The sequence below is a fragment of the Doryrhamphus excisus genome, linkage group LG20 (assembly GCF_037039965.1).
Source record: "Doryrhamphus excisus strain RoL-2023G ecotype Guam linkage group LG20, RoL_Dexc_Guam_v1.1, whole genome shotgun sequence".
NCBI lineage: Eukaryota > Metazoa > Chordata > Actinopteri > Syngnathiformes > Syngnathidae > Doryrhamphus > Doryrhamphus excisus.
Genome location: NC_136376.1, coordinates 4377961 through 4404042, shown reverse-complemented (window position 1 = coordinate 4404042; position 26082 = coordinate 4377961). Strand labels below are relative to the sequence as shown.

Here is a 26082-nt window from a genome sequence, read left to right as displayed (position 1 = left end):
ACTAGGTGGCAGCATTGGAACATGTCAGTCACCCACTGTTTGTGGAGTTCTCAAAATAGTATGTTTACTAGGAACCCTGTAAACAGTATTTGAATTCAATTAAAGTCATCACTTGAAAAGCAACGTATCTTTTTTTAACATTGCTTATTTTTAATAAGTGTCAGATTGTTCTATAATAGTGTATAGGAAACGTCCAAAATCTAGCCTTGATGCTGGAATTTAAATGTGCTTATAGTTAGCCCAAGTAGGAACTCACCATGTTGTGTGTCTGCAGCTTTAATGATAATGAGCCGTGACTGTGGCCATGACTTAGGCCACACTACTGTTGCAACTAGAGCTGGAATGATCCAATCAATCAGCAACTATTTTGGTAATTGAGTAATAGTTTTTTTTTTTAATGAAATATTTCAGTTTTAAGTTTGCATGGTTGAACTTTTTTTATGAACTATGAATTTCTCACAGATTTATTTTCACAGGAGGACACTTTCACAAAAGATGTTTACTTTTAAAAGGCTCATGAAAAAAGTGAGTGTGTGATGCTTCAACGTGCAAAATATCAAACTACTTGTAAAAGTTTTGTCTCCAAGCCGTGAGTCTTGAGCTACCATATTAGAGTACACTTTGCTGCCTCAATGTTGGAATAAGCTGTTTTTTATGACACTCTTATTTTGTTACACAGGTAAACAGATGTCTGACCACCTCTTCTGGTTCTACCAAGAGGACACCAAGGCGTTCCCAGCTAGGCCAACTGTGAGACACGATCAAATCTACCATACATAATCATGACAGATAATCAACTAAGCAAATAATTAGTTGTAGTCCTTGTTACAATTCACTTAAGCGTAATAGGAGACCTTTAAGAACGCCAGCTATAAGTCGCCAAGTCCGTCATCAACTGAAAGGACCACGAAAAAACCCAAACAAACCCGTTGTGGATCAAATCCAGGTGGTCTGGAAGGAGCTCATTCAGGGATTTCTAGCATTTGGCAAATAACCTCAGGCGATTCAGATGGTAGATTGGGAAGCTAAAGAGCTAATCAGGCCCCCCAGAGCCCAAAAGTAACTACCCTAATCTGGGAATGCCACCCCAATTTACAGACCCCTGGGAATGCTTTCCCACATCCCCTTTATAGTTGGCATTCTTGTCTTCCTCTGTGATGATGTAATGCTACGTGAACAAATTGGCTAATCCGTAAAGTTAAATAATGTGAAATCGGCTCAAGAGGGATTTTATTTATGTGGGTCAGACCAACGAAGCAGAACAGGGGGGATTTTCACTGGTTTTTATTTTTTTTACAGTGTGAAGAGTGAAACATAGGCAGTGGCGGCTCTGGCTTGAATGACGCCCTGGGCGGGTCGACTGTGGCGCCTTTCCCAACCACAAGTTCTGACAAATGAGGTTTTTAAAAAATGTAAATATATATTTTAACTTATACACTGCCACAAAAGTTTACTTTAAAAAAATAGCGGTAGAAAATGAACGAATGAATAAGTGAAAAAATATTAAACACAGGGCTGCAGGGCGGTCGAGTGGCTAGCGTGCAGGTCTCACAGCTAGGAGACCCGAGTTCAATTCCACCCTCGGCCATCTCTGTGTGGAGTTTGCATGTTCTCCCCGTTCATGCGTGGGTTTTCTCCGGGTACTCCGGTTTCCTCCCACACTCCAAAAAACATGCTAGTTTAATTGGCGACTCCAAATTGTCCATAGGTATGAATGTGAGTGTGAATGGTTGTTTGTCTATATGTGCCCTGTGATTGGCTGGCCACCAGTCCAGGGTGTACCCCGCCTCTCGCCCGAAGACAGCTGGGATAAGCAATAGAAAGTGAATGAATGAATAGGAATACAAGGGAAAAATATGTTTTTTAAGCGACCTTTAACCCCAACTACTGAATGGTGCTTATTTATTAGCTTATTTGATCATATACATTCCATAAGTTGTTGCACACAAAGTGATGCTATAGCTCCTTGATGCTATAGATCTTTGGCCCCTTTCTCCTCTTCTTTCTAAATTGTGCACCTCATGGTTTTGAGTTTGGCTTTTCCATGTTTTGTTGATACAAATGAACAGCACTATTATTATAATCTACCATCATCCAACTAGCAGCCAAGGCTCAACCAACTCATTTTTAAGCATTTTGGCCGCTGACTCAATGACGGGTTGGTGAGTAAATAAATTTTTTTCCCCTTCGTTGCGCCCCCTGGAGAACGCCGCCCTGGGGAATTCTTCATGTGGCCCATAGCTAGAACCGCTACTGCACACAGGTGCTTAGCAATCACCAGAATTCCACGGCAAACTCAACCAACCTGATCCAAAGTGTTTGCTGTCAAGTGCACAAGTGGGTGTTTATGATGTTGACGCATGGTTCGACCTTGAGGGTTTTTTGGGTTTTTTTTGTGCTGCAAAAGGAGGGTGTGAAACATCCATCAGGCTCTCGTCTGGAATGTACAACAAATCATCCAGTGGGAACAAGTTAACGCTCAAGCAAATCATGTTATATAGCGTTATAGTCAACAAATAATACAGTGCAGGCAGCATGGTGGTCAAGTGGTTAGCGCGCAGACCTCACAGCTAGGAGGACCAGGGTTCGATTCCACCCTCGGCCATCTCTGTGTGGAGTTTGCATGTTCTCCCCGTGCATGCGTGGGTTTTCTCCGGTTCCTACCACATTCCAAAAACATGCTAGGTTAATTGGCGACTCCAAATTGTCCATAGGTATGAATGTGAGTGTGAATGGTTGTTTGTCTATATGTGCCCTGTGATTGGCTGGTGTACCCCGCCTCTCGCCCGAAGACTGCTGGGATAGGCTCCAGCATCCCCCATAGTACATAGTGAGGATGGATGTTAGGCTGATGTCGACTACAACAAGGAACTTTCCAAATGCTAATATGTGAGTTATTATGTCTTATTATCACCCATGTCTACTACAGTCTATTGGGTAATACAAGGGTGTACCCCGCCTCTTGCCCCGAAAGGCAGGTGGGATAGGCTCCGGCATGCCCGTGACCCTCTTGAGGATAAGCGGTATAGAAAATTAATGAATTCACTGACCGCTTTTTTGTTTAAACAAGATGAAGTTCGGCTGCAAGGCGAACGAGTGGTTAGCACACAGGTCTCACATCCAGGAGACCCAAGTTCAATTCCACCCCTTGGGTACTCCGGTTTCCTCCCACATTCCAAATTGACTCCAAATTGTCCATAGGTATGAATGTGAGTGTGACCCCTGTGATTGGTTGGCCACCAGTCCAGGGTGTACCCCGCCTCTCGCCCGAAAGACAGCTGGGATAGGCTCCACCACCCCCGCGACCCTCATGAGGAAAACGTGGTAGAAAATGAATGAATAATACAGTGCAGTCCAGCCTTTGGCTAGCAAGAGTCATGGCGGTCCATAATGCCAAGGAGATGCCAGAGCTTGAAAACCCTGTTCCGTCAAAGTGGTTCCGTTTGTCCAGCATAGGCCATAGATTGGCTTGTGGATCCATAGGGATTACTCGATCCCGCCCTTTGAATCTTGTTGTCTCATGGAACCCTCTGCACCTGTCCAATTCCCTGTTACATGGTGACAACTTTGACATTTATCAGCCAGCCATCAACTCTCTCTTTCTGCCCTCAGGCGCTTTTGGAAACCGCTCAAATGTCGTTAGTTTAGTTAGAATAATCCTTAAATAAGCACCTGGCCGATTTGTTGGCAGTCACTACCTCCCTGTCTGCCCCCCAACACCGTGTGTTCCTCTCTCTCTCTCTCTCTCTCTCTCTCTTGCTCTCTCTCTCTCTTTCTGTGCCAGCTGCATGAATGCGGATTTTTTTTTTTTTGCAGTTGAAAGACACACCAGGACAAAAAGACACACACACAGGCTGGACGCACGCCGTTGTCCATGTGCAGACCGCGTGTTTGTGAGGACATCCGCTGGTTTTGTGTGGGTGAGTCTGTCTCATAACGTACACACATTTACCTGTACAGTAATTTGTGTGTTATCGTTCCCTACCTGGCAACCACAATGTGTAATACGAAGCATGACGTTGTGTTATTTCTGTGTGACAAGGTCAGACGAGCACATCATGGCTTGCATCCCCTCATGCTGAATGGGATGGGGGCGTAAGCCGATCATGCAGCCTACTTTACCATGCACTGCGCTCATGATGTGTTCCGCTGGAAAATAGTTTGTGTTGTGATAGCTGCACAGGAAGTTAGTTAAAAGCTGACCTCCGCATTGGGCAAACAGTGCAGGCCTCTAGAGATGACATCATCACAGCAGGTGACTGTGAGACTGCAGATTGTGCGCTCACACACACACACACACACACACACACACGCATTTACACAAACACAACAGCAAGGGTCCACATGAAAGAGCTGACCCCCCCTGCTGAGTCAAAGAGAAATCGCCATTGCGTTCATGTCAACGAGTGTTCTCAGGCTAACACGGAAAACACACTCAGCAGCTCTCCTCCTCAGCAGTGATGCAATGTTATGTTTTATTTATAAAAATGGCAGAGCATAAATGTGTGGTGGAGCATGGGGGGAGAGCAATATTGGGACAAAGGGGGTGTAACTTTTCAAAAGCATAGTAGTAGTCGACATATTTTACCATCATTTTTATACTATAGCTGCACCGTGTCCACATCCGAAGATGGGATATTCAGTACACAGAAATATTTATTCATCCATTCATTTTCTGCCGCTTTTCCTCACAAGGGTCACAGGGGGTGCTGGAGCCTATCCCAGCTGTCTTGGGGCGAGAGGCGGGGTACACCCTGGACTGGTGGCCAGCCAATCACAGGGCACATATAGACAAACAACCATTCACACTCACATTCATACCTAATACTTAATTTGAAGTCGCCAATTAACCTAGCATGTTTTTGGAATGTGGGAGGAAACCGGAATACCCGGAGAAAACCCACGCATGCACGGGGAGAACATGCAAACTCCACACAGAGATGGCTGAGGGTGGAATTGAACTCATGTCTTTGAGCTGTGAGGCCTGCGCGCTAACCACACACCCGCCGTGCAGCCAAGTGGGAATCTAAATGCCTGAAATCATCAGGCATTTTTACTCGTCTTATGTAATACATAAAGTAAAAGGTGGTTATCTAAAACAAATTAAATGTGGGAAATCAAATAAAAGGTGTTTATTTTGGAGAAAAAAAGCCCTTTGTGTTGATCGAGACCAGTTTGCATACCTCAAATAGTATGTACACTGAAACTGGCAAATAATCTGATAATTTGTTTAGTCAGCATAAATAGAACATAGAAAACGTTTAGCCTCTGCTTCAATAAAAAAAGTAAATAGTCAACTGGAGACGTCTGTTGGTGTTACGGTTGGAAATAAAGAATTGATAACATCCATCAATACAGACAGTGGGTAAGCCATGATGTGAATATTTTAAATATTTTCATCAGCAACACTCTCAGTGTTATCAGCCTCTCTAAATCATCATAAAAAAGAAATTATAGTAATGGAAATAAAACACAAGCGACATCGCCCCAAGTTGACCGTTATCGCTGTTTGGTGTTTGGGGTGAGAAATTAGGGACACATACTGAGAATTTTGCTTATTTTTTGTGTGGGTGTGTGGGTGTCAAAGTGTGGAATTAATCTTTTAACGCCATCTCACATCTATGCGCTTTTCAGCGAGTACTTGCATCACAATCCTTCCTAGGACACTAAAAGGGCAATTTGTTAGCCAATATCGGACATCCCTAAATTTTCTCTTAATGTTATGTACACATCACAATATTTGACTTTATTATTGTAATATAATGCTATATTTTGCTAAATAAATATATTTATATTTTATTCCACCCTCGGCCATCTCTGTGTGGAGTTTGTATGTTCTCCCCGTGCATGCGTGGGTTTTCTCCGGGTACGCGGTAGTGTACTGCAGTAGTGCCGCCATTATTTTACATAGTACATAGTGAGGATGGATGGTAGGCTGATGTCGACTACAACAAGGAACTTTCCAAATGCTAATATGTGACTTATTATGTCTTATTATCACTTATGTCTACTACAGTCTATTGGATAATACAAGGGTGTACCCCACCTCTTGCCCCGAAGTCAGGTGGGATAGGCTCCGGCATGCCCGTGACCCTCTTGAGGATAAGCGGTATAGAATGAATGAATGAATGAATGAATGAATTCACTGACCGCTTTTTTTTTTAAACAAGATGAAATTCGGCTGCAAGGCCAACGAGTGGTTAGCACACAGGCCTCACATCTAGGAGACCCAAGTTCAATTCCATCCTTCGGGTAGTCCGGTTTCCTCCCACATTCCAAATTGACTCCAAATTGTCCTTAGGTATGAATGTGAGTGTGAATGGTTGTTTGTCTATATGTGCCCTGTGATTGGCTAGCCACCAGTCCAGGGTGTACCCCGCCTCTCGCCCGAAGACAGGTGGGATAGGCTCCAGCACCCCGCGACCCTCATGAGGATAAGCAGTTCAAAATAAATGAATGAATGAATGAAACAAGCGGTGTTCAAAGATGAATAATAACATACAATGGAAGTTGCAGAAAGTCAGCGGACTCCCATTCAAACCCTGCCTATCGCTCGAAATCAGCTGGGATAGGCTCCAGCACCCCCGCGACCCTCGTGAGGATAAGCGGTAGAAAATGAATGAATGAATGAATGAATTTTCCTTGTACTATAAAGTCGTGCTACATCCAGACTTTGGGTTCCCAAACAGGAGCTTTTAACGATGGAAGAGGGTTTTCAAGTTCTGGTGTCTCCTTGACACTTGACTCCCACTCGTCAAAGGTTGGGCTTCACTGTATTTGGCAAGTACAGTCACTTGTCTACTCCTTTAACAAACAGCGGTTACACTTCCAGTCCCTCATGATTTGTGTTAACACGGTACTAGCAATGAAAGCGCTGGAATTTCTGGGTTCTTGTGTGGGATCTCATTTGTGCAGGTGTGCCTAATGAAGCGGCCAGTGAATGCATTCATGAGGGTTTTTTTGGGGGAGGGCGACTTAGCCAATTACCTATGTCAGAGCTGAATGAGTAGTTCCCAGGAGTGCACACCTACCTTTTTATTCCTGAGACCGGACTGAGAGAAATCTCAGCAATTCCGCACTAACATGTGACCTTTACGGATACATCCACATAGTCGTACTCTGTTGGGAATCTTGGCGGTAAAGACCAGGAAGCGATGGTCACTATCTCAGACCTCCCACTGGGAGACACTTAATCCCTTAAAAGTGTTAATCTCAGGTGGAATTCACTCAACCTGGACTCCTGAGTCATTTAGGGGTTAAAGAGGCCATTTGTTGAAATTCCTTTGCTTTCTCTTAAATCTCAGTATGTGGTGAGAATGGCACGTCAGGATATTCTCAAATTAGACGCATAAGATGTTTGTTTGCTCCTCAACTCGCTCTTTTAAAAGGAACCTGGAGATGTTGGCCAAACAATGCATCAAATGAGAGGCCCGAGGCCACTCTGGAAGCACAAATCAGTTGCATCTGTTTATTTGCAGGCATCCATTTTCTTTACATCTTATTCACAGGATGTTCCTTTATTGTCGTGCTTCCCTTTTAGTCCAGAACCAAAGGGTCTTGAGTCAAAAGAGCCAAGTACAAACAACAATCTTCTCTTATTGGTTTCATGAATGTTAACAGGAAAATGTGGTGCACGGATTAGTGTTAAACAGCACTATAGTAAACACAACATGGACTCAAATGTTCCTTTTTGTTGCCAGCTTTAGATGATTAGCTGGACAATCTAGCAGCAAAGACCTGTCGGTATTCATCTTAAAGCAGCGGTAGTCAAATGGTGGCACATGGGCTAAATCTGGCACATGCACAGCAGACCTTTTTTGCTGCAGTTCCTTAAAAAACATCAGAACTATTGATTGCCATGTTTGCACTAGATCCTCAAACAGCAAACTGCTCCTGTCATTTAGAGCAGGGGTCCCCAACCAATAGGCTGCGACTCTGTACCGGTCCATGGGCGGAGCATAAGCGGTTGGGAAACTTTCAGGCCTGATGGTAAAAAAATAATTTGTAAATAACTACATAAAATTTTATATGAATGTATAGCAATTTTGGAAATATGGGACATTATTTTACCATTAAAATAATAAACAGACCAGGGTTCAATTCCACCCTCGTGTGGAGTTTGCATGTTCTCCCCGTGCATGCGTGGGTTTTCTCTGGGTACTCCGCTTATCCTCACGAGGGTCGCGGGGGGTGCTGGCGCCTATCCCAGCTGTCTTCGAGCAAGAGGCGAGGTACACCCTGGACTGGTGGGCAGCCAATCACAGGGCACATATAGACAAACAACCATTCACACTCACATTGATACCTATGGACAATTTGGAGTCGCCAATTAACCTAGCATGTTTTTGGAATGTGGGAGGAAACCGGAGTAGTATGTGCCTTCCACAACAGCAAAAGGAGACAAAGCGGTGCCGCAGTCTTTTTCCAGCTTCTCCTTGTTGTTGGCTTCAGCTCGGCAAGGAAGCAGGCAGCCTCTCGTCACACATGGTGTCTGTCCAGAAACCACAGCGGGCTTTTTTTAGCCACGCAGGGTGTGTATGTCTGTGCTGTGTGCACCTACCACCACTTCATGAGCAAACAGCAGAGGCGGCACAGACGCTCGTAAGGGGGCACGAAACTCACCACAAAAACGACGCCTCGGCGCGGCGGTCCAGACGTTTGCATGCGCTATGATGCAATCGTACAGTGGTGTCACTTTTCGCAAACACCCTAAAGGGAGATTTTTGAGCTGTTTACTTCACATTTTATTCTTAGAAACTGAACATAAGAATTTTTTTTACAGTCACAATAACGAATCTAGCTTCACCGAATCTTAATTGCGTACCGTTGTAGGTGTCCTTGGTTAAATGTCAACAGTCTGTATGACCTTTGTGGTGTCTCTCCATTTCAAAAGCATGACACCGAGCTGTGCAGACCTGATGTGACTCACGAGGTTACTCCCATTTTCCCACAACAACATAAACAGTGCCACTTGATTTTTTTTTTATTGACTCAACTCTTTTGAAGGGTTGGGTTTGTATCGATGGGGCTTTAGCTGACTTTTCTTCATTGAAAGTCAAACTGACATTTTATTTAAGAATTCACACATCACTCATTGAGTTGATGAGTGAATTCCTGGCTTTTTTCGATAAAGAAAGTCCCCTGTCGACTGTTCTGAGAACAGTCCATTGCAGGTTTCTTTAAAGGAGAGGACAATGAGGAGTCTAATAAGAATGCTAACAATAAAAATAGTGATTTCTCTAAAACATGAGCCCTGATATTCTCTACCCCGCCTATTAACTGATTTATTTTCTCTGCTTTAAATTGTAAACAATTCTTTGTTTTTATGGTAACTAAAATAGAAAGTGGTTTGATGGCTCTTTGATCTGGAGTTATGAATCCAGCCGAGGGCATCGTCTCACAAGTCAATTCAGTGAACATTTTCCAGCAGGAAAATGGTACAAGATGTGACATTGTGTAAGTACAATACAATGTACTGTGTGTTTGTTATTGTTTCTGAATGTGTACAACTGAGTTTAAAATGTGTTTAATGACTCAGAGAGGCACATTATAGTGTTTTGTGTTTTTTTTAAACATTTTCTGGGTGTATCTATTAATTTTGGTGCATATAGCAGGGTTTTACGTAATGTCAATGCAGGGCTCTGCCATACCTTAACATACTTAAATCAGAAAATGGCTAGAATAGTCATAGAGACATCAATTAAAACAGAGGCACTAGTCAGAAACTGTTTGTCAAAAGACTATTGTGACTGCTGTGGTGTTCTTGGAATCTGCTCGTGGGCCGCCAATTGCTTAACCGTGACATATATACATATAGAAGTCCTATTGTCAAGCCAGACCCACAGCTATACATTTGGCTTTCTTGGTGTAGGGAATTTATATTCTTTATTTACGTCTCAATCATTGTAAACACGGATAGAAAGTGGTCTTTGTTGAGCCTGTTCATTTAGAGCTTGTCCCAGTTAATATTTATCCATATGTCGCAATAGATAAATTAGTAAATACACAAGATAATCCACTCAAATGTACAGATTAGGTTTACTGCTTTTTGGCTATCGGAAATTTCAAAATTAATCATGTATGTGCTTTAAATAATTCACAATTTGTTAATACTAGTATGATTGCGCTAAAACCACACCCAAGTGTAGTGGGTAAATGCTCCTAAAACATATACTGTGTGTTATTTTAGCTTCTCCTGCCATCAGGGAGAGAGAGAGAGAGAGAGAGAGAGGGTGAGAGAGCTACTTTTTCCAAGGAGCCTCTGAAAGCACCATTTCCCAAGCAGACACAAACGGAATCTGTCAACACACGACTCCACGCGCTCCAATGAGAAGGTAAGGACGCTTCTATAATATAATATCAAACAAACCAACATTTGCGATATGAATAGGATACAACTTGTGGATGTTAATAGCTGAAAGACGGAGCTCTTTCTCCGTCGAAACAGTCTCACAGTTGAACTAATAAATGAGTCAGCGGAATCACTCACAATTCCGCACGTGTGCTTGCCACTACGATCAAATTGACGTCACATTGACGGCTTGTCGGTGTCGCCAAAGGACAATAAGGGGTTAGAAATGAAATGACGTCCACGGACCGGCGTCCGGGTGCCCACGCCGGCCAGCCACCATCCCTCCTTTGTTTACCGAGAATTAAATTTAGCGCCAAGCGGTGGCGTGGTCACTAGTCGGCGTCATTGACTAGCCGGACCGTTCTTAGTAGCTAACCATTGCTACCACCACGAGGTCTTTGATTTGATGAGGGCGTCGTTATTGACGGCGTGGTGTCACTTCTTTTTTGCCTGTGAAGCCGTTCAAGTGACAAACACGTATCAGGGTGTAATTTCATGTCATCTTTGAAGGATGATGTCGATGACGAAGGTCTTTATTGAACACTTAGTGGAACTCCTTTTCACATTGGCGACGCTAAAGTGGTAAATGAATGCGGAAAGCTTCACGAGGACCGTTCATTGGCAAGTACACCTAATGATGATTAACCCTCCTCTTGTGTTTGGATCGTCACCGACCCGTTTTACATTTTAATGCATAAAAAGAATCACGTAACATTTGTTTATTGCATCAAGGCTTTTTGACTCTGTCAGGAAACTCTATTAAAAAAAACTACATTTCAAAATGGTCTGGTTGTAATTATGACCACTGTATTGTTAGGGTCGGTTTCGACTCGATTATAATAATATGACTATAAAGCAATATTTTGAGCCACAACTGAAACCATAAGTGTACAATTAGCCAACACAATGACAACCAGGTTCTCTTCTCATCATGTAAGCTTCAAGGGATTGTCATTTTGACCGTATTTGACCGTTTTTCCAGTATACCAGCAGAAAAACAATGTCCAGTCATGAGGTGAATTCACTCATTTGACTGGCTGATTTCACATTTACAATTCGGATCATGGAAAGAATGGCAAGAAGTACAGTGAACCAAGATTTGGAACTGTTCTGCTTTTTGATTTCAGTTTATACTAAAGTTATGTTGCTGAAAACAAAAACTTTTTCTACCTTTTCTTGACATGAATATATATGGGTCAAAATTTACCCCGAACACCATAGACATTTCTTTAGTGATTAATACTAAAATGAGAAAATAAATAAAACTAATTGATTTAAGAAATATGTTCTATAGCCCTCAGTAATAGCCAGGTAACAAAAGAACCTTCAATTTATTAATATGATTCTTTTGACGTTCATTTTACCATTTTTGGAAAATTGAAATTGAGGGCTATCATGACAAAAAAAGGCCTACATGCCCACACCAAAAGTATTAAAACCAACATTTTCATGGATGAGGAAGCCTAAGAAGGTAACCAAGACATGAGAAGCAAATTTGATGGTAACTTAATGTTTTTAGTGTATTTTATAGCTGATTTAATACATGGGTCAAAACCGACCTGTTAACGTAAGAGATGATACTAGAAAGCTAACACAAGAGGAAGGTTAAGGAAGCTGTATCTTCAAAGGAAATCTTTTCAAAGATCTTTTCAAAGATCTTCAAAGGAAATTTACCCCGAACACCATAGACATTTCTTTAGTGATTAATACTAAAATGAGAAAATAAATAAAACTAATTGATTTAAGAAATATGTTCTATAGCCCTCAGTAATAGCCAGGTAACAAAAGAACCTTCAATTTATTAATATGATTCTTTTGACGTTCATTTTACCATTTTTGGAAAATTGAAATTGAGGGCTATCATGACAAAAAAAGGCCTACATGCCCACACCAAAAGTATTAAAACCAACATTTTCATGGATGAGGAAGCCTAAGAAGGTAACCAAGACATGAGAAGCAAATTTGATGGTAACTTAATGTTTTTAGTGTATTTTATAGCTGATTTAATACATGGGTCAAAACCGACCTGTTAACGTAAGAGATGATACTAGAAAGCTAACACAAGAGGAAGGTTAAGGAAGCTGTATCTTCAAAGGAAATCTTCAAAGGCCTTTACAGATGTCACCGGTTTTATCTGGAAACTCCGGGGCTAAATGTCTAAATAAGTACAGCTATTCTTAACGGGGTCCTAGAGCCTAACATATTATTATTTATTATTATTATCATTATTATTATTAACACATATAGACAACTAGTCACACTCACGTTCAGAGTTTAGAGTCCCTGGATAACCTAACATGCATATTTTTGGAGCGAGTAACAAATCCCCAGTGGGACCAATCTGTGGCAGCTACTGAATAGTATCTTGAAGTCATGTTTTTGAAAAAATAATAACACTACTATTAATATATTCAAGATGCGGTGGTAGTTTTGCATTTCAAAAAATGTTAAATGACTTTGAGTGACTCCAACCCAAACTGGGTGATATGGACCAAAATTCATATATTACATATTTAGGCTGAATATCAATATACGATCTATGCATTTGATATTATTTCCATAAATTAAATTTAAACAAAAATCAAAGCCAACTATGTGTGCAAAGTTTTCTTCAAATGTAAACAATTGAACAAGTCAAACGCACTCTGATATGTTGGTTTTCAGGGTAATTTGTGGTTATGAATCAGTCACAAGACCAAATGGATGGACGCTAATCAGATATTTCCCTCGAAGATTAAAACTGAAGAAAGCGCCACAAGGACAGATTCAATTTCCTGAAGGCAAGCACATGTTCGTCTATTTGTGCAAGTATTTCCTCTTCTTTCTATTCCTTTGACACAGCCCTTGATATCTGTGATTTTTGTGGCCATTTAGTTTTGTGAGTACATTTTGGCTGAGACCATGTAAGAATATGTGTGTGTCTGCTGGATTTAAGGTAATTTATTTGGTGACCTTACCAAGTCGTGTCTCGTAGGACCTGAACGGCTGCAAAGCTTTAGGCGATTACTCAACACAGAAATGAATCTGAGTTGGAGGAAGGAAGTGCCTCATAAATTCATAAAGATTGTTATCAGCCCCTCCCTTTACCAAGTAATGAAATTAGATTAGCTGTTATCTTGGTAGCTTTCACTCAGTGTGTGAAGGGTCATCATGGAGGTGTTAAAAAAAGGACACTGTGTGTGAGAGAGGAGAGAAGCAAGCATTTCCTGACTGAGTGCCGTCTTACACGTGTCTGTGCTATTTGTGATTTTGCTGACCCTGACGCAAGTAGAGGAAGAAGGGGTCAGAATGGTGGCTTTGTTTTCAGTAGCAGCAGCAATGCAGAATTGTTTAGTATGTTTCTTAGGAAATAATTAGTCAACACATCTTTGGAAATGAGTGTGAGATATGAGGTGAGGCTTTTTAATATTCCCAATGACCATACAAGTGTGAAAATAACTTAAACTCTAATATTAATATGTTACACCAGTAAAACTCATACAAGGGACCTACCTTTCATGACCACATTACATGTTACCGATGTTGAAAACCAACCGCTGAAATGCTAGAGCTACTGACCATTGAGAGATATCTTGAAGGAACCCCTTTTCTTGAGAAAACTTCGGACTGTTCAGTCTCAACTTCTGGATCAGATTCGGGATCCAACACATATGGCTCTGTTAAAAGCGGACATTTTATGATCAACTCCATTTATCAACTTCTGTAAAGTTGGGTTCGGCAGCTATCCGGAAGTCCTCAAGAGCACTTGGGAGACTGACCAGTCGCAGCGCTGTGGGTGTGCCTGGAGGAATAAATTAACACAGTTTTCACTGGAAGCACGGAATCCAAAGAAATACAGCTTGAAATAGGTGCAGATTCTGGAAGATCTAGAAAGTTTTTTTGTGCTGGTTATGGAGTGTAGCTGCTCTATGTGTGTCCACAACTCTATACAAAGGGCCAAACAATGAGCGTAATAGGTTCCCTTTTAAAATAAAAGTTATGGCGTGAATTGTCATTAATAGACTTGAATCAGTGATATGATTAAATTCAAGCTCTTCTTCTTCCTACTCCTTTTCCGACATGTTGAATTGTGCAAATGTAACACGGTGATGTTCCTTCATGTGTATTGTTACACGTCTGAAACAAGTAAACATACCATAATGATACCATTAAAGGACCAGAAAGGTGACTAGAAGGAGTGTCTCCAAACCCTGGACTCTCCAGACAAACCCAATGTGTGCATGTGATGGAAAGTTGAAACAGAAGCATCTCAGACTGTTGAATGGACCAAATAGACACTGCTAAATGATTAGTGTACGAGCACACATGACACTGATAAACGTCCTCGGTTGAGTGGTATCATGAAGTGCACGCAAGCGCTGTGTTGTATTTGTCCCGCCACAGCGTTTTTGCATCCTCGTTTTCTGCCCTTTGAATGAAAACATATGCTCAAGGCAAAAAAATGATCGGGGGGATGTGCAGCATGAAATAATAATCTGGACTGTTAAGCTTTTTTTTTATGTTCCATTTGACATTTAAGTTTAAAGAAGTTTAGCTCTGAGCTTCATGTTGTGCAATCTTTAATTTCCGTAGTATTCATCTAAATTTGAACTGCGAGATGTTGGTGACTAAATCTATCCTGACTAAAAAGCCAATGCTTGAAACAAGATAGAACTTGAGTAGTTTATCTTTGTAAAGCTCTGTAGGAGAGGAGTTTTGTCGTTTTATCAATGTCAATTTCCACAAGACTCCGCATTTAACACACTATTACGTTTGTATTGACCAATTCCGTGGTTCCGTCTGTGATTCAGTTAATGCAGAAATCAGCAAAGAACAAGTCATTCACTGATGAATAGTGACTTCAGAGTCCGGTTTCCATGGCAATAGGCTAACAGGGACGTATTGTGATTTAAAACAAATGTTCACTCATAACACGACACAAGGACGTGCACGATGTTGTACACTAATCAGGAAATGTACGCAAATCCAGCCCTAATTTTTTGTGTTTTGATGTAAACCAAAAAATACATTAACCGGGACGTACGCAAATTGAGAGTCCGCTGTACTTTCTTAGCTCCTTAGGTGTCCACAGATGTTTTCAGGACTCTTACTGGTTCTTACTAGAGGACAGCAGAGAGAAATTGATTGATTGCTTGTCACACCAAGGGTACAGACAATCACCTGCTTCAAGCTTAATAAAGTTCCATGGAATGCTCAATGTGTTGAGGTATAAAAATTCAAACCCTACAGACTTATAAAATCACTGGCTGACTGACCACCTGACCTTTTAGTCAGGTTATTATAAATGTCACTACTACATGTGGTGGATACCACGGTGACCTTTTGGTAATGGTTCTTCTATTTTAGACCGGTGTAAACTGTTCTTTGTAAGAGAACTAACAGATGTATTCCTGTTCCTCTCCAAGAACTTGTAACCTGGTGTGAGATATCACCGTCCTATCACACTCCATAGTGTACGTGCACCCCCAACACCTCCTCCTTCCCAATCCGTATGGCTGATACCACAGCTGGAGAGCTACAGTACATTTTTCGTGCAGTTGTACTATGTGTGTGTATTTTCTTGTTTAAGTGTTAATTGTCCAGGATGGACCTTGCTGAGCCGCCAAAACACTTAAGTGTCACTTTGATGCCAACCCTGCAGACTACCAAGTGTGTGTGTTGCATTTCAACAGCGAGTGGATGATGCCAGCTGGCTTGGAGTTAATCACACGTTTAGCCTTAAAAGAGGCATACTTGTTGGATCTCAGTAGTGTTTTGAAGCAGACAACAAAAGTTATCCTGCTGTTTTTGTGCCGCTAAAAGACGACACACAATAGCAGACCCAAGATCACTCGAGTGTAGACGAGGCTGAGCAATAAGCAACCATTTCAACACGTCTGTATGTTGTGGTCTAAACGGCCACAAGGGGACAGAAGTGCATTTTATAAGAACTCGGCCTGCAACTTTCCAGAAGTACATGTTACACAGCAACCTGTAAATGAAAACGCAGTTTTGTTGCGTTGAAGAAATTTGAATGGACTCACACATGTGCACGCATGAACATTTATTCATTCACTTTTGCCCGGATTTGAAGACTGACTGTTGACAAAGACGATGAGGCAGCGAGATCCACACAGACACCACCTTTAGACTTAGACAGATTATTGATCCTCAAGAGGAATTGCTTGGTCATTGATGTGTTGATATTGTGTTTGTGTTTACTTTGAGTTAGTCATTGAATTTAGTTGTTAAGTCTCACCTTTATCGACATGCTGTCACTTGCAACTGTACTTGGCTCCATTGTGGGTTATTTTCCAGTCGTGATCAATAAGCAAAGCAGAGACTTGTGGCGTAATGGTATCAGTTGTCAAAGAACTATAAAGTCAACTGCTGATGTCATGACAGGACTGGGGGGGGGGGGCAATGACTTCCGACTCTGGTTTACATGCCAATCAGGAGATGTATGTGAAACGGATCAAAAATGTTTGATGTAAACTGAAAAATACACAAAAAAAATACACAAAGTGTGGCGAACGCTAATTGGCGTTCCACAGGAATTGGTTCAAGCGTTCCTGCTGCTGGCTTTTATTGCAAATATGCATGATTATACAAGGGCCACATGAAAGGAATAAAACAATGCGTAATTCCTTCAACACTACAAGACTGACTTGCTGGTCACTGTGCAACAGTCACTGTGTATTTCAATGGAAGACATCTTTATAGAATACACTTTTTTTTGGCTTAAAACTGCATCAAACATGCTCTTTTCTATTGTGGAGTTGTATCATTACCTCTTTGGGACCTAGCGGTTGGGCTTAGGGAAATAAAAATGTGTTTTGGTAGCGAATGAGTTAATAACTAACTTCGTATTTGAGGCCACAGAGTTAATAGATATGACATTATTTACTCTACTCATTATTCATGTGTTTGTTATTTAGCTTGGCGCATTGCCCATGTTCTAGGAAACAAGGGACTTTTCTTATTATATTTGTGTGTGTGTGTGTGTGTGTGTGTGTGTGTGTGTGTGTGTGGAGGTGTCACGTGGCTTAATGCCATTGCATCCAGCGGAGAAGACATGAGGAACGGTGATAGACATGGCAGGGGGCACCTTGAATGTAATGAGTTGACGCATGATTGTGAAATGCGCCGCTTAATGGAGGGAGAAATTGGAAAGAGGCTCGTCAGGGTGAGACGGATGGCACAGAGATCGGACCAGTCAAGAGAAAATATGGAGTGGAAAAGTCCTTGAAAACCTTCACACTGAGGCCATTTAAATTTTTCTCGCAGTCTGAATGAAGGCTTCGTCATGCTACAGTTTTGAACCTTGCGACAACGATAATGGCGTGTCTCAGCGAATAAAGGGGTGGCCAAACTTTTCCCAGCGAGGGCTGTATATGGTCAAATCAAAGGATAGGGCTATAGATGTTTATAGATATACATATATTTAAAGAAAAAACAGCCGGCATCTCCGCTTGGTGTCACAAGGGTATTATTACCATGAGCTTTCCATTTTTGCTGTTGTTGATTTTGAAGTTTACGATCAATCAGTTTTCTTTTTCATTTTTATAACTATTCCCATATTTTGACTTTGTTTTTGTAATATTACAACTTTTTCTCAAAATAATTTCCCCCAAATTGCAACACAATGACATTTTTATTTCCATTTCTAATAATACAAATTGCATTTTGCTCTGCGTATCATGACTTTATCATTGTAATACGTTTTTTCCCCTAATATTATGACTTTATTTTAATATTTTATAAAATTACTGCTCTTTTTTCCCCCCCACATTTGTTGTTTGATTAGTTGTCTTGTATAATTGTTTTTTTTTTTTTTTTTTTTAATGTGCCGAGAACTGATTATGAATCACCCGTGGTTGCAAATGGTTCCTAGACCACACATTGACCGCCCCTGGTATATTCAATTCAGTTCAACTTTAGCGCCAAAACACAACACACACATAAAATAATAATACGTTTTATTTGTATAGCGCTTTTCAATATACTCAGACACTTTACAGAAAAATGGAGTAAAAACAAGTAAACAGTGTAAAAAATCGTTAAAATACAACATTCATTCATTTATACACAGTTAAAAATTGAGTAAAAGCGGGGTGGGGCACATGATAAATATGAGCGGTTTTGTAGAATAAAAGTTACAGATGATTTAGTAGCCACAGGAAGATAAATCGCAAGTGAACAAGAGCTTGGGTTGCTCACTCTCAGGAAAACACTGCCCTAGTGCTTTGGTAGAAAATTGCCAGTCATGCGCTCAGCCCCTGCCGCAGAGCGATAACAGGGTGAAGACTCGGTCAGAAGGGCCGGCTCTATAGCATACTCTATATTACTCTGTAGCATAAAGGAGCCTTTGGGGGAGGAAGCAGGGGGCCGGTCCAAAAAAGAGCACTAACAGCAGCGTGTCCGACCTTCCTACCTATCTTTGAATCTGAGGATGCATCACACCGTGTTTGCTCTTGTGTGAAAGCAAGAAAACCTCTTAATGACTGCAACAAGTAAGTTTTAGCCTCTTGGGGTGAATTTTACATGCTTTGTTTCTGCCTCTGCTGGATTTATTTGATTGCGTGTCAATGTTTAAGTCATTTTTGATTTCGTCACCACAACCCAGACAGGATCAATAAAATGTAGCACTTTTCCGCATAGCTTTTCTTATTTCTGCCAATGTATTAACGATCCTGTTCACGTATGGACATTTCCAAGCTGCGACCCAAACAGTAGGTGTTGGTAAATATATATTTGTGAGTGTCTTATCTTTCTCTTTCAGACGTAGTGCCTCTCTGATTAAAGTACCCTGACGAGACCGCGCACACAAACCAGAAGGAACCATGACCGCCATCAACTCACCCAAAGACAAGTAAGACAAACTCCTACAAATAAAGTATCTCAACTATTGTCATCAAGACGTTGTATCCGGCCTTGCTGGAAGACCCCCAACTAATTACAGATTGTTTGTTGATATAAACTGAATGACTTTGTGTCTCAATGTGAACTTTCCCAGATACAAGGCCGTGTGGATCATTTTTTTCATCCTGGGCTTGGGAACCCTCCTACCGTGGAACTTCTTCATGACGGCCACCATGGTGAGTCAAGACATCCTTCCAGGACAAAATATGAGCGCGAAGCCACACAGATGGAAGCGATAGCGTGAGGCTCCCATCGGGGGGTCTGCCAGCGACCTCGTTTTAGAAAGGTCGGGGACCTACTTTAGAAGAAGAGAAGTTTGTTTGCGGTTCCTCCCAACTCCACCTGGTCTCACTCGCAGAGCGCTGACCTGTGGCTTCATCCTGCATGGGCATGTCCGCCCTGATGCTCCGCCATCCCTGCTGAGCTTGTAGGGGTTAACTCCTTGAATGGTGGAATTTCATTTTGCTTTGCTATGGTAGAGCTTTGAAACGGCCAGTATTTCCAACACCACCAGCATTTGCTGAAAAGGTCCGACTGATATATACCATTTCAGGATACAGCTGACACTGCACGCTCCCTGAACTGTTCCACTAGCGGCAAACATAAGCATGAATGAAACCCCCCTTCAAAGCCTTGTGGTGTTTCAGATGCACATTAAAGTCAGACAAATAAGCTCCTGTTACATCTGCAGAGCTCAAGTCAATAAATAGTCCACCCCAAGCTTTGTATCAGCGGTGGTCAAAGTGTGGCCTGGGGGCTTTTTTTTACGAAAATGTAATTTAACAAGAAAACTAAAAAAAACCAGCAAAAATGGAAAAACGGAAAAACGCTAACGGGAATGGTGGTTTTCCCCCCACAGTACTTCACCAGCAGGCTGAAGGACCCGCCCGCCGAGCCCCTCGCCAATCAGACGAGCAACGAGACAGCGGATGGCAGGGACACCCGTAACGTCTTGGAGTCCAAATTCAACAATGTGATGACGCTGTGCGCCATGGTGCCTTTGCTCGTCTTCACCTGCCTCAACTCCTTCATCCACCAGAGGTATGCACACAGACACGCCTACTTCCTGGTTCATGGAGCGTGTGTCATTTCACATAGATGTGTTTAACAAGAATATTCATTTTCACAATTAAAATCATTTTCTTCAGACCGGTGATTTTTTCGCTCCAGGATTATTAAAGATGTGGGGGCCGATTATAGATGATGTACCCTTAATCAATTCAAAGTAGTTCAAGTCATCCTAAAAAACTAACAAACTAAAAGCTAAGCATAAATACATTTCCTCTGTTATTTGTATGATCACCTCTTGTCTGAAACATACAACTTTTTTCCAACATCTTGTGGGGCCCTACTTCCCTCCACCTGATCTGCTGCTTTCAGCTATAAATGAAATGATGTCTCCGTGCTGTATTTGTGTGCCTATGGAATGTTTGCTTTAATTTTAGTGGAATTAGGAGATCCTGGGCCTCTGTACTCAAACACATGCTGGAATGCTCCTTACGTTCATGCAGGATCCCTCAGAAGTTGCGCATCTCGGGCAGCCTGACGGTCATCCTGGTGGTGTTCCTGTTGACGGCCCTGCTGGTGAAGGTGTACGTGGCCCCGCTGCCCTTCTTCACGCTCACCATGATCAAGATTGTCTTCATCAACTGTGAGTACAACGCACCTGAAGTTGTACTCGGAGTAAATGGAACACTCCACACCGGCCTCAAATAGTATTCTCTGCATGTTCTCTCGTCTTATTTAAACACAAAGCTCAGCATTAGTGGTTTCCTCCTGGTGTGTGTAATCATCTCACGCCGTGTGTTTATTTATAAGGAGCAGCAGGGATAAGCTCCCCATACAAGCCACAGCACCATGTTTGATTTAGATTGGGTGAGGAAGTCGTGACCCTGAGTCTTTGATATCTACATGCCATGACTAAAGTTTTTATGTAAACGTGCACTGGAATTATGCCAATAAGAGTTGTGAAAGTTCATTTCTTATTGGTCTGTTTGGCTTTGATGTACGACACAAACTTGATGTGTGTCATGGTAACATTTGGACTTGAAACGGCTGAACGTGTTTCCTTGTTGTGTCTCCCTCTTCAGCGTTCGGAGCGATCCTCCAGGGCAGCCTCTTCGGCCTGGCGGGGATTCTGCCCGCCTCCTACACCACTCCCATCATGAGCGGGCAGGGCTTAGCTGGCACCTTTGCTGCCTTCTCCATGATCTGCGCACTGGCCAGTATGACGCACACAATACGACACATGGTGCTAATAGACACATTCAATCTCCATGCAAATACAGTGGAACCTCTAGGATAGAACACTGTTTTTACTGAAATGCAAGTGGTCAGTTCCAGTTGCCATGGCGTATTCCAAATATATAATTTAACAAGAAAACATTTACAAAAGAATCACAAAGCCAAAATATTAAATAAAAAGTTGTAATCTAATGAGATTTTTTTTTTATTTTACAAAAATAACATTGGAATATTATGAGGGGGAAAATGAAGAAAAAAATTTTGTAAAGTGAAGTTGAAATATTAAAACATATTTTTAAAATATGTTCTGGTTGCTCAGTCCAGACACATAGGTAGCGCTTTCATTGCTACACTCACACTAAGTTGTATTACTATGGTTATCATCACACTTTTGTAGCCCCACCCAAACCCCCCCCCCCCCCCCCACACACACATACAAAAGACAGAAAAAGTAAAGACATCACGCATAATGCAACTTCTGTTGAACTTAGAACATTTGACATTTCGAGGTTGCCCTCAAGTCAGTGAACGTGAATGCTGTGTTCCTTCCATCACGAGGAAAGAAGACTTTGTTAAAGAACTGAATCATCCCCTTGTGTCTTTCTTGTAGCTGGCTCGGACCTGCGGGACAGCGCCTTTGGCTACTTCATCACAGCCTGCTTTGTTGTTCTCATCGCCATTATTTCCTACCTCACTCTGCCCAGGATGGTAAACACTCCGACTCCATGCGTAAACTTCCTTTCCTTCTTGTGCTCATTGCACCTCCACCTGTCCTCACCAGGAGTTCTTCCAGCACTACATGGACAGCAGTAGATCCAGACCATCTGCGGACGAGGAGAACAAGATGATACTTCTCAAAAAAGGTAGGACCATCTTTTAAAGCACTTCTCCCTTCAATGTCACAGGATTGTAATCATGCTAGCGTGGGTTTGTCAGACGAGAAGCAGTCAGCGGTGAGTCTGATGGAGGATGACGGCAAACATGGCATGGCTGTGCTCAGAATCTTCAATAAGGTACAAAAAAGGATATGGGATAATATATTGGAGCTCTTTGCACCTGAATGAACTCACCATGAGCAATATTTCTCCTTTTCATAAAGATTTGGGTCATGGCTTTGTCCGTGTGCTTTATATTCACCGTAACTATCGGAACGTTCCCGGCGGTGACCGTCGAGGTCAAATCGACGGTGGCGAATGGAGGAGGATGGGGTGAGTCGCCGCTGCACACCTTCAACTACTTCCTCAATCACCTCTTGCAATGTTCTTAGATGGGAAGTGTAGTAAGTGGATGTTTCTTCTGTTTAAAAAAAAAAAAAAAAAGCCACAGTGGACCTACTAAAATACATCGTCATGATTAATTGCTGTATCTCAAGCCAAGTCATAATAGTAAAACTTAAATGGGTCTACAGTATTATGCTTTTCACACTTTTCTGACCTATAAATGTTGGGCACATTTTATTGGGCGATCCAAATGGCCATCAAGCACCGTTGAGTGGTTGCTATTCACCATTAAAAATGGAGACATTTCTAGTAAATACACAACAGTAATCAATTTGGGACAGCACTATTCTGTCAAAATATGCCCACTCAGTATAAAATAGTGAACTAAATGGTATATAGTGGGACACATATATTTAGCAAAAGCTGCACAGACAGTATTTTACTAAAGTGTGTAAAGTTACTGCCATACACAGCAGGAATCTAACACAAAATATTGGTGTGTGTTTTCTCCGCATCCAGACACATACTTCATCCCGGTGTCTTGTTTCCTCCTCTTTAATGTGATGGACTGGGCTGGCAGGAGTCTGACGGCCTTTTGCATGTGGGTCAGTACTGAACACACACACTCTTTGTACTAATGATAATCACATTCTGTCAGGTGGGTTGTGTGTGTGTGGGAGGGGGGGGTCTTCAGTGGAATACGGAGCTAACTCGGTTTGTGTTGTAAATGGTGTCATCTGCTTTGCCACCATGTGAGTGTGATTCATATCAAACACAGCATCATCTTTACTGTGTGTATGTGTGTGTGTGTTCATGTGTCCACACTTCAGCCCGGCAAGGACAGTAAGTGGCTTCCCGTCCTGGTGGCTCTGCGGGTGGTCTTTGTGCCGCTCTTCATGCTTTGTAACGTGCAGCCTCGCCACTACCTCCCCGTGCTGTTTGCTCACGACGCCTGGTACATGGTCTTCATGATCCTCTTCTCCTTCTCCAACGGATACCTGGCCTCCCTCTGCATGTGCTTTGGACCCAAGTAAGGATAGCAGTAACACTCGGCACTCGACACGAGGGGGCGACATGGTGGATCAATTCAAAATATGATTACATGCATTATATACAATCTTGGACCTTTTTTTAAAGTTGTTTTTGTCACCGGGATGTCTTTGTGTACAGGAAAGTATCTCAGCATGAGGCGGAGACGGCCGGCGCCATCATGGCCTTCTTCCTGTCGCTGGGCTTGGCACTCGGAGCCGCCTTCTCTTTTCTGTTCAGGGCCATCATCTAACACACGTCCTCCACCACCAAGACACGTTAGGAAATGCACACGCTTTCATGGGAGACAAGTGCCGTGAATGAAGACTAGAGGCCACCTCAGCCTTCCATAAGTTGACTTCTCCTCATGGTGCCGTTATCTCGGCGTCATTATAAGCTCAATGCCTGCCTTTCTGACGGGTTATTTCCCAGAATGCAACCTAACGTGTTTTTAATGAATTATCAGAATTTGATTACATCTTACTGAAGAGGATGTGACGATTGTATCTATAGGAGCCTCAGCTGGAACAAAACATTTTTGGTCAACTCAGGTTAGTCCTCCATTTTTTAACGCCAAAAGACATTTACCAGGCAGAGATATTTAAAAACACTTTTTTTGCGTAACTGCTACTTCTTTACAAGGAAAAAAAGAATAATTTTAAAAGAAAATTATAAGCATAAATGTATACCTGCTTAGGTTTTTTGTGTGTGGCCATGATACTCCATGTAATGTACAATGTTACTGAATAGTGTGCAAATGTATGCAACATGAAATGTGCCGGTACCATTTTCATCAAACGTTTTGTATATCTGTACAAAAAAGAAACTCCAGCTTATTTTTGTATCATTGTCATCAAATAGTGGCTTTTACTGCCTGTTTTTGTTTGTCTTTATGTAGTATATTTAGTGTGCTGTATTCTACATTACAGTACAGCATTGTGAGCTAATACATTTTTTTTAAAGAAAATGTCTCCCTCTGGTGGTCAATTGTAACATGAATCATTCATTGTAAGTGAATTTAACACGCAGTTCAATGTCAACGTTTAGGTTAGTTTTGTCTGATGTGCTACACTGGCGGCGGTCCCCTATGGAGGACCAAAACTGCCAAAATAATAAATAAATAAATAAATAAAAGTGGAAATAAAAACAAAAATGAAAAAAAAATTAAATACAAAAAAATAAATATAAATGGAAATAAAAACAAAAATATATTTTTTTTAATTTTTGAATCTTGGTTTTTTTTTTGTATTTTAGCTTTTATTTATTTATGTATATATTTTTTTATTTTTGTTTTTATTTCCATTTATATTTATTTTTTTGTATTTAATTTTTTGATTTTTTTTCATTTTTGTTTTTATTTTCACTTTTATTTATTTATTATTTTGGCAGTTTTGGTCCTCATAGAAATGCAGAAGGAAAAACTATTCGCCTATTGGTTGATCGACATGTGAGTGCGAAAATCGACTAGGTATGCCTGCAAACTGCCACAGCAAGAGGAAGTATACAGGGAGAAAAGTATACATTTAAGCTACGTTCACACCGACGCCGAATGTCGCGCTTTGAATCGGCGACGAATTCGGCGTCATTTTTCAAAAAAATCTCACGATCTCCTCAGATATGTTTAAGCTCTGATACGAAATTCGTTCCCGCTTTAGGCGACAAATTATTTCCCGAATCGCTACGGCAACTCACGCTTTGATGCCGATTGATCAGGATTTGTTACGCTTTAAATCACGCTTTGATACGCTTTAATACTCATTGATAAGCTTTGATGCGCTTATCACGCTTTAAATAACGCTCTGATACGATTCTCAAGCTCTCTTGTGCATTGATAGGCTCTGTTAAGCTCTGTTACGCAATGGAAAATTTCGAGATCCCGACTGCATCCCGCCTCTGATCCAGAGCATGTTGTAGCGACCCTGACGTATTCATGTTGACGTTGTGCTCTTGGGTGTCCGACTGTTCCGGGTGACTGTCAATGCACCAGGGGGTGGGGGCGTGTCTGGTGGAGGAAGTACTGTTGTGTTGCTGGCGGTGGTTGCAACGGCTTGGTTACTGCCGACAGGAGCCAGTATTATTGTTGTGCAATAAAAAGCTTGTCAGCGATCGCAGTCGTGTAATTTCCCGTCGGCAACGACGCTACAATATATAAAGATGCAGCAGATCCATTGATCCTTTGAACCAAGCTCTGTTAAGCTTTCCTACGCTTTGAGCAAAACTTTGATAAGCTTTGTGACGCTTTGATAAGCTTTAATACGCTCTCCCCGCTTTACGCAATTCGTGACAGATCGCCTCAAATTTTTAAACAGTTTAAAAATTTTTTGGCGCTCTTGCCGA

General features: G+C 41.7%; 1 protein-coding gene across 4 annotated transcripts; it reads left to right on the top strand.

Annotated features, from left to right (window-relative positions):
* The first annotated feature begins 450 nt into the window (after positions 1-450).
* On the top strand, positions 451-24581 carry LOC131108269 (equilibrative nucleoside transporter 1-like). Of its 4 annotated transcripts, none has more exons than XM_078787465.1 (17): positions 451-750; positions 1300-1412; positions 3817-3920; positions 10190-10334; positions 13016-13131; positions 19113-19202; positions 19347-19428; positions 20112-20293; positions 20764-20903; positions 21343-21477; positions 22107-22204; positions 22278-22359; positions 22433-22509; positions 22596-22704; positions 23236-23321; positions 23547-23746; positions 23887-24581. In XM_078787465.1, exons 6-17 carry the CDS (start codon positions 19174-19176, stop codon positions 23996-23998), a joined length of 1332 nt encoding a protein of 443 aa, XP_078643591.1. In that variant the 5' UTR covers positions 451-750; positions 1300-1412; positions 3817-3920; positions 10190-10334; positions 13016-13131; positions 19113-19173; the 3' UTR covers positions 23999-24581. The 4 variants fall into 4 exon arrangements, with proteins under 4 accessions (XP_078643591.1, XP_078643592.1, XP_078643590.1 ...); XM_078787464.1 differs by lacking the exon at positions 13016-13131 and having other exon boundaries at positions 507-525; positions 680-750; XM_078787466.1 differs by lacking the exons at positions 10190-10334; positions 13016-13131.
* The last annotated feature ends 1501 nt before the right edge of the window (positions 24582-26082 follow it).

Coding starts and splice junctions, on each gene's coding strand:
- LOC131108269 (XM_078787466.1), top strand. CDS start 19,174: ATGACCGCCATCAACTCACCCAAAGACAA. Junction 20,294..20,763: donor AACTCCTTCATCCACCAGAG/GTATGCACACAG, acceptor ACGTTCATGCAG/GATCCCTCAGAAGTTGCGCA. Junction 23,747..23,886: donor TGCATGTGCTTTGGACCCAA/GTAAGGATAGCA, acceptor CTTTGTGTACAG/GAAAGTATCTCAGCATGAGG.